The 9,217-nt window shown below is 40.9% G+C and overlaps 1 protein-coding gene across 2 annotated transcripts; it reads right to left on the reverse strand.

The window, feature by feature from the left end:
* Positions 1–213: 213 nt before the first annotated feature.
* On the reverse strand, positions 214–5,687 carry si:dkey-72l14.3 (Glyco_hydro_56 domain-containing protein). Of its 2 annotated transcripts, XM_027007650.3 has the most exons (4): positions 3,238–5,687; positions 2,469–2,864; positions 2,218–2,307; positions 214–1,955 (listed from the first exon to the last, which is right to left on the reverse strand). In XM_027007650.3, the coding sequence occupies exons 1-4, from the start codon at positions 3,745–3,747 to the stop codon at positions 1,350–1,352; spliced, it is 1,602 nt and encodes a 533-aa protein (XP_026863451.1). In that variant the 5' UTR covers positions 3,748–5,687; the 3' UTR covers positions 214–1,349. The 2 variants fall into 2 exon arrangements, with proteins under 2 accessions (XP_026863451.1, XP_081563785.1); XM_081707659.1 differs by lacking the exon at positions 2,469–2,864.
* Between the last annotated feature and the right edge of the window lie 3,530 nt (positions 5,688–9,217).

Below are 9,217 nucleotides of genomic sequence, written 5' to 3' on the forward strand. Positions count from 1 at the left end.
TAAATCAAACTACAATGGAAACTAAACTGAAGGAAAATACAAGTGGGGAAATGAACTGATTAAAAACAATTTGATAAATAAGACAAAATTTGATAATTATACAAATGACAGTATAAAAAAAAAAGAATGAAGAGAAAGTCAATATAGCAAATAAATACAAAATTGACAATACCTGGAAATGCCAATATTTGATATTTAATAAAATGCATTTTCTGTTTGACATAGGAATCTCTTGAAACTATTAAAAACAAAATTCTTGTTTCTTTTAAATAAAAGAAACAATTAGTATTTTCTATGACATTGAGGTACAGTGGAGATTAACACAAACTGGAGGGAAAGCAGTTTTTCTTGAAGGCCCCTGCATTTCAAATGTACTTCTTGTGACCATCTTGTGACTAGCCATAACACCAGTGAGGCAATAACACACCATAGTTTCACAATTGGCAATTAAAACAGGAAACCATTTATGATTACTTCTGTGTGATAAGGTCATGATGCTCTTTGCTAAACCTGGCAAGCCTTTGAGGAAATAAACACTTTGCAAGCATGTTCATGAGTGCATCCTGAATAAAAAGTAAGCTATCTGCACTGCTCATTCGGATTGCCTTGGGTGTTATTTGAATAAGCAACCATAAAAGATGAGTCTTAGACAGGGCAACTATATATGCGAGTAGGCAACAAATAATGTGCAAATTACATTTAACTTATATGACACATTTCTGACGACCTATAAGATCTCTAGTGGATCTTCAGATTCCCAAAAATGTGTGACATTTATACATTATCTGTTACTCAGATAAGCCTAGTATTGTGCAGAGATGTGTGTGAAATCTGCATTGTACCATTAAAAAGTGTGGTGTAATGACAGCCAAACATGCAGCCAGTGCACTCCTTTCTGTGTACTGACTGGATGAAGTCCTTCGAACAGGGCCATAATTCTGAACAGGACGAGCTAAACAGCCTGGCCGGTCTCTTATGTACACTTGCCAAGAGTTAAGATAATCTCAATAGGTTCAGGGGAGTGATCAGTAGGTGCAGTCATGGGAAAACTAGACACTAAATTTTCCTTTTTAATGTCTCTCTCCCTGTTGACTGCAATTTCTAAATGCCTCAGTGTTTTCTTTCAAATACAACAGGCCCTAAAGTATGTGTGTTCTGTAAAATTACTGTTTTTAAACTGCCATTACTGACTGCTCACTGACCAGACACTTAAGGAGTTCTCAGCTGCTCTCAGTGTTAACATCTTTCAGAGTCTAGCTTACTCCATCTCTGCATATTGGCCTCACTAGCAAGTCAGCCTCCCTATAGACTTCAGCACACAAAATTGATGTGTTTCATCTTTAAGCAGATCAGAGGTTGAGGTCAAAGTCTGTGAGACTAATGAATGACAGCCCAGAGAGAAGCATGATAAGCACATTGTGGGAGAAGCTAACAGCTCCAGCAGGCATCATAGGAACCCCCGTCACCTCACTAATATCAGAGACTGAATTGGTTGTAGTCAGTGACCTCTGGTCTGTAACGTCCAGCCTGTCTTCTCTAATGTTGAACCCAACGTCCAGCTTCTGGTCTCTAACATTCGACCTCTGGTCCATAACGTCCGGGCTGTAGTCTCTAACATTCAATCTACGGTCTCTAATGTTCGACCTCACTAATTCCTGATCAGCAGCAGGCACTTCCATTGTCTCAAACCAATGGCACTGGAAGTCCCGCCTCCAGACATCCAAATAAGCTGAAGGAAGCTCGTCCATTGCCTGGATATCCTCCCCCACATCAGGTAGCAGCAAGCTGTGGCTGGAAGGGAGGTGCAAGTAGACAGGAACTTTTTGGTTCTTGCGCACGCATCTGCCACGACCTTGGCAAAGCAAGACTCCACAGAGACGTGTCGCCATGGTTACATTGACAACGTAAGGGCCGAGAACCTCTTGCACGTAGAAGCTGAGTTCAGAGCAGAACTTCTAAATGGACACACACATTCATATGTATATGTATGATGCATATTTTTGCAATGCAGTAATACAGAGCAGAGATTCTCAACTTCATCCACTGAACCTGCTAGAAAGTCCACATTTTTGATCTGTACCACCTCTCAGCATCTGAACCAAGTCACTGGGAACACAGAATACCTGGTACTGGTGTAATGAGAGCTGGGTTAGACCAAAAATGTCCCAAAGTCTGGGATGAGAAAAATACTATACATGGCCAGAAAAAGATGTATACTTGTGTTTGAGCAGTGGAAGATCTTTCCCAGATGATGACTCCTGCTGCACCCATGGCAGCACTTTCTCCCACAGTATTCACCAGATCAGCCTGACATGCATACACAAAGACACATGTACACATACCTGTGTATTCATACAGTATAAAGTATAAATATTCACACATTATGCAAGTATATTTGCACATCTCTTAAACAGAGACATATGCTCCTACTTCCCCTACTTTTAAGAGAATGTTTACAGAGTTATTACCTGAGAGAGAAAGGTACTGGATGACGTGTATACACTGTTGACCAATGGGAAAACAGGAAGATCGTATGACTTCCCAGCTAGAGCTGCCAGTCTTAGTGCCTCTCTGATCTGATCAGTTGCATAAAGCCATGTCCCTTTGGTCCCTGCAGGGAGTTTCTCCAAAGAGAGGATTGGATAGAGAGCAGAGCTTTGTTTCCAAAGCCACATGAGTTCATCATTTAGGGCCATCTCCGCAGCTGTGCAGGAGCCAGTATAATTGGCTAGCAACATCTGAGCAGGGTCAGAGCTGTAGCAGCTTGGATATGGAGCCAGACCCCACAATCTCTGTGGGTAGAACCTGTTCAGCTCTCTCAAGGTCTCCATTAACATGGACTGCGCTGCTGCTCCAAAGTCCACCTGACAGGGAAATGGCATCACTGATGCATCTTTTTTAAAATAAATGCTATAGATCTTTCATCTGCTGATAAATGTGCATTGAAGTACTTTTTAAAATACATTTTCAAACAAAAGCGACCAAAAATATTAGAAAATCATTATTATAGGACATTGAGTTTAGTTTTCATCTGCATAATTGCTTGTAACAAATGTAAATTAAACAGCTGAACACTGAAACTTTGAATATTGTTGTGAAAAACAGGGTGTACTGAACATGATCAAAATACTGTTTAGTGTCAAAAGAATGATCAAAGAATTTACTTCAACCTTATAAAACAAAAATAATTTACTACCGCTTCCTTAAGAGTGTGTGTGTGTGTCACAGAAATTCTACCTGAGCCCATTTCTCTACTTCTTCTGGACTCCAGTTAGGAAAAAAGCCCCAGAGCAGCACTCGCGATTCTTCCAGATACTTCCTCTGCTTTCCCCTGTTCCTGCTCCACTGAGGAGCCCACTCCTCCCACCTCAGTACTCCCAGTCCAGGTGCTGCTGGGTCCTGGGGCTGGGTCCATGCCATGTCTCTCACCACCCTCTGGAGGTGGAGGTCTAGGCTGGTGTACTGTGGCAGGCCGCCATTGACCGGGCGCCCATCATTACTGAAATACGGGTAAAGACCCAGCGAATCCTGGTCAAAGACAGTCACGCGGTCCTTCTGTTCCATGCCAAAGACCGTGGGGTCTTGGCGGTCCATGCATATTTCATCAGGCACACCCCACAGAACCAGGAAGGGCTGGCCGGTCAGGAGAGGCTCACGGGCAGGCCCACTTATACATGGAGTCAAAAGGAAAAACGGAGAGAGGAGAAGGAGCGGGGAGAGGGGTCTGGAGAGTTTCCAACGAGCCATGAAGGTGAGCAGACAGTGACTTGTGGCCTGTATTTTCACCCTAGTGCACGTTTCCTCTCGGTTCTCCACTTTGCTTCCTGGCTTTTTACGTTTTATTGTTTTTCACAGTGTAACAGTACTTTTTCTGGACTGAGATTTATCATTTTTGGAAAACTGGAACATGAAAACTGGTTACCAGCGCTCTGGCACTACTGGGACATGGTCGCAGATTTCTAACCCGAGGCAAATGTATAATACAAACAATGCCTCCCCTCACATCAGAACCATCATGCTGCTCCAGTCGGGTGCAGAAGATCACTGTGCACACACCAACAGACTTGCCTGCTCGTCGCCCCCCCCCTCACACTCATCTTCCCCTTCACCCGACTGCTTGGTGAGTTTGCCCTGTGACCCAGCAAACTGCGCTATCCTTGGACAATCTATTAGTGCTTCCAAATCGGTCGGATTGAAAGAGGGCACTGACAGGTGGCACAAGCAGAGTGCCAGACAGCAGGCTAAATGCAGCAGAGCACTGTGATAGGGGCTAATAAATAATTGGGTCTCTAATAAATAACCGAATAGCTGACTCCATTATACCTGTCTAGCGAAAGGTGAGGCCAACGGAAGTGGCCAATCCACCAAATTGGTATGCCCAGCACCAATCTTTAGTCAGCTACATTGTTTCTTATGGGCTTTATAAATCGATTATTATAGGCCTATTCTACATATGATAGCTAAAGAGGCTAATTTCTTTGTTAATTTGGACTATACTGCTGCGGACTCGACAAAACTAATATAGCAATAAAAGTGACACTAAAAGCTTGTTCTAGCTTAGTTGGCTAACGTCAGCCTGCTAGCTAGTTATATAGTTAGCTAACCTTGAAAAAAAAAAAACTAGACACGATGAATACGTTTATTTTTATTTTAATGTAATATAAATTCGTATTCAAGCTAAACTTACGCACATAATAAAACAAGCGAGTGCCTTACCTTAGCGTTTTTCCATCGGTCCTTCATATCTTAAACTTTTCTAATAGCTAGCTAGCGTCAGGGATAATCGCGACAGCAGATATCCAAATACAAAATTAGTTAAAACAAATCCCGCTGCTAAACTTATTAAATGACCTTGTTTTTGTCATAGATAAATTTTGAAAACAGGGAGATTTTATGAGTTGAACTTTAACACGGTAATGGGTATACCAATTTGCCAGTACTGTGGCTGCAAGGCGTTTGTGTCCTTAGCAAACCAGTTCTTTACTATAGTTCAGTGGTGCTACACACAGTCGTGCTAGCCTCTTAATTCCAGACTATGCTACAGCTAATGCTAAAGCAGCTAAGATACTGTTGCCGCCAGATTTGGACCGTTGACTGAGGAAACGTTCGTTGGAAATGAAGCCCCATTGCACACGAAGCCAGTTGGTCGTGATACATGATACGCGGCAGACTCAGACTCTCAGGGCCCCTAGCAATCAGCGGTTCTTGGCAGAGCTCCTCGTCCAGCCAACTTTTATACGACGCTGAAGTTAGTTATGCATTCGCAGCTTTCGGTTTGTTTGGCTACTTTTTTTGTATCTTCTTATTCGGCCGCTGAAGTTGATTCCTTATTCGCTGCTTCTCATTCAGCGAATGACGGTGAATTTAAGGAAGTGTTCACATAGGATATTTGCTGCGCACTTTGTTTTTACAAGTACAGATGAAGTAATAATGATAACGATAATGATTACCTGCCAATCTGCTTATTTATTTTATTTATTTTTACCTCATCATTCTACAATGGCATCTCCGAAGCACTGCACTCAGCACTGTTAACAAATGATGTACATGTAAGGTTCACAAGTATGACTGTGTGTATGTGTGTGAGTGTATGCGTGTGTTGTGATGGTGGTGGAAATGTCTTGTTGCACTGTGTACAAGCAACTGTGAGATGAGCCTTGTATGCATGAGCATACTTGGCCAGTAAATTCTGGTTCTGATTCTGATTCTATTGCTCGGTGTGCCATGTTGCCAGTTAGTTTTGAGCTATGAAATGGTCTTGGGCCAGTCTAAAACCAGGCTTTCCATACAAGGGACCTGTTCTGAAGAACGTATTTGTCTGGCCCGGCATGAATAAGGCTGTCAGTATGTTTCCAAAACTTACATTTTGTATTCATTTATTCAATGTGAACTATTGTCCAGTGTTCCATCTTGGGCCAGCCTAAAAGCAGATTTTCTGTATAATGCTGCACTTGTTCTGTATGTGCACTATTGCTCAATGTGCCATGTTGAAGTTGAGAGGTATGATATCACCAGCTAAATTTAAATTGAATTTCTCATTTGCTTGGACTGTGGTAATTAAAACTGTCAAAACTGATCAGGTATTTCTTTTTCTGATTCATTTGTGTGTACTATTGCAGATTATGCCATGTTTCAGTTTTAGTTTTAAGATATAAAATCACCAACAGCCAGACTAAAAATAGGTTTTTCCTACACGGAATATGTAGCCTAAAAAAAAAATATATATATATATATATATATATATATATATATATATATATATATATATATTTTAATAATAATAATAAATAAAAATTAAAAATTAAAAAATGCATATTGAAATGAAATAATACAAATAATTTACATAATATCTTATTTTAGAAAGTAATTTAATTTTATCTAATTTTTATATTTCCAATGTCAGGATCAGAAACAGAATCCATTCTTAACTGACTGACAGACACATCATTATTAGTTCGTCTATGTCGGGGGGTGGGACGGATACATAAAGTGCGCAGCAAATATCCAATGTGAACACTACTTTAAGTTTACCGTCATCGCTGAATGAGAAGCTGCGAATAAGCAGCCAAGAAATGGGAAGCTGTGAACAAGTAACTAACGTAAGCGTCGTCTCCGTTTTCAGGAACATGGACAGCAGGGCTACGCTAAATTACTGCTTGTCTGCTGCAACTGTTTCGAATATAAAAAGTAATACTTCCTGACATTGTAGATGAACATCAAATGAGTAGGTGAATTATGGTGCATGCTCGCAGACATGATATTCAAGAACTTTTCTGAAATTTGTAATATGCTTTGGAGACTAAATGCATACAGCATATTGTTCTCATTTTGTATTTATCAACACATGACCCAACCTGCAGTCACAAGGGCTAAACTTTAAAGAAAACTGTAATCTTTCCTGGGGTCACACTGAGTTTTTTAAACCTAATATCCTCCACCTAATCAGGACTTGGCTGATAGTGCTTACAAACCATTTTCTTCAATCATATGTTTGTTACAGTGGGGCAAAAACTCACAACACTATGACACTTGCTGAATCCATGGATGACCATCTCACCATGTTTTAGCATGCATCCTGCCACATCACAGGGTGACTGACAGCAGGCGCAATGAGACTCATCACAGCCAAAACACGCACTGCTGAGGATCCTTCTGAGCGCTACCCTTCAGTCGCACAGCAGGCCGATAATGAGAATGATAATGAGGAGTCAGCTGTCATACTGTACGCTCGATCATCAGCCTCAAAGGACATGCAGCCACTGCCTCAGAATGGTATTCTCCAACCTCCAGAGGCACCATCATCATCATTTCACCTCTAAGGTCCCCAATATTGGGTTTTTCTGAAAAGACAGAAGATCTGTTGTGCATGGGGACTAAACGGCTTGATTGCTGCTAGCCCATAGGTTTCAACCAAGAAACAGTGGGCCCCTTCACTTCCAAACCAGGCCCTCACTCACCCAGACCATGCCTTCCCACTAACGGAGCACTTCGACAACTACTGCAGTGCCTGCACCATCTTCAGGAAGCTCATTGTGCAGCACGTTCATGTCACACAGCTGATAATAGCAGAGCAGCGACGGGCACTTATTGATATATACACTGGCTACCAGTATGTTACAGAGTTGCCTTTAAGGTATAAATCGCTTAGTGATGTAGGACCAGTGTATCTATCCATCATGCTGCAACATAAAGCTGAGCAGGACTCTCAGATCTGTAGAAAATAGCCAGTTAGTCCTGCAGAGGGTAAAGACTAAGATTGGAAGGACAGCATTTATGCTGTTACGCTGTTTTGAAATGGAACCAGCTTTCAGAGAACATTAGAAAAGCCCTGAGACTAGAAGCTTTTAAATCTGTACTAAAAACTTTCTTATTTGACCAGGCTATCAGCTCAGTTTAGTAGCACTGCACTTTTAAGTTGTTGATTTTCTACATTACAATTCACTTTTGTATCTTTTCTTAATTTATTCTGTCTTCATTTATTATTTTCTTAATTTATACAGTAATACATTTTAGAATTTTCCTTTAGTATTAGTTTATTTACATTTCTATTTGAAATTGTTCAGACAATAGTTTTTTGTTTTAATCTTTTATGTGAAGCACTTTGAATTACGTGTGTGTGTGTGTGTGTGTGTGTGTGTGTGTGTGTGTGTGTGTGTGTGTGTGTATGAATAGAACTGCATAAATCTACTTGCCTCCTCATCCCCAGAGATGATTGCTTATCACACCTGACAGCTGACACTTTGTATATTATATTTGTATATTGTATAGTCTTTTGGGGCACATAACCCTTTGGGGCATGTAACACTAATACTTTTATTACTTGTTTTGCTGCAGGATGCTTTATGTTCAGTAGTAATACCATAAAAATGCCTTCATGAAATAGTCAACACTCCACCCTGGCTGCCCACATGAACTATTCAGTCAGTGAGCTTGAGTAAAAAAAAAAAAAAAAAACCCATCCAGAATCAATTCTAACTGGACTTGGTCCAGAAATGATGCTTACCTCTTCTTTAAGGGAGTTAAGAGCTTTGTAGAACAGATTTAGTTTCTAACCGTTTCTAACAGCCTGGTGTCAGAAGTGGGATACAAACAAATGTACTCAGAGAGAATGTGTAAAACATGCATACTGTAGGTTTTAGATCATGCTCTCTTGTGGTGGTGTTGACGGGAAGCTTAACTGCAGGAAGAAAAAGTCTTCCACAGCAAGTCTTGATGAGGCGTTGAACATGCATCCGTTCTGAACTAGAACTTTGGATTGCTGGTGAGAGTCAGCAGATCAATGCCAAACCCTGATGAGGCTCTCTTTAGAACTGCTCGCTTTGTGCATGTTTCTGTATGCTGAAATTTCTCAGTCGCCTTATCTGAAACTCAGTAATTGGTTTGGATAGTGTTTAAGCTTATTACTCTTAACAGTATGTCCTATATAAATGTTTCAATGGTTAATTACCCGCAGAGTTTTGCAAAGCATGGGAAAAAACCAAAAGTGAGATGCTGGTGAAGGATATTAGTTTAACAGCACAGGCCACACTGAAAGGTGAGTCTGCTGATGTTCACTAGTGCTCTGCTGGTTGTACACAGGTCAACGGTAGAGGGCACCAATGTGCCATGCCAGCAATATCACAGCAGCTGGTTACAGCATGGCACTTGTAAGTGAGTTCCCTCTGATTCCTGATGTGCCATAACATTCTAACTTTTGCAACAATTTCCTTGTGTATTT

This window comes from Electrophorus electricus, chromosome 25 (genome assembly GCF_041902795.1).
Source record: "Electrophorus electricus isolate QZ-2024a chromosome 25, ASM4190279v1, whole genome shotgun sequence".
NCBI lineage: Eukaryota > Metazoa > Chordata > Actinopteri > Gymnotiformes > Gymnotidae > Electrophorus > Electrophorus electricus.

Coding starts and splice junctions, on each gene's coding strand:
- si:dkey-72l14.3 (XM_027007650.3), bottom strand. CDS start 3,747: ATGGCTCGTTGGAAACTCTCCAGACCCCTCTCCCCGCTCCTTCTCCTC. Junction 2,865..3,237: donor AAGTAGAGAAATGGGCTCAG/GTAGAATTTCTG, acceptor TTTCCCTGTCAG/GTGGACTTTGGAGCAGCAGC. Junction 2,308..2,468: donor CCAGTACCTTTCTCTCTCAG/GTAATAACTCTG, acceptor TATGCATGTCAG/GCTGATCTGGTGAATACTGT.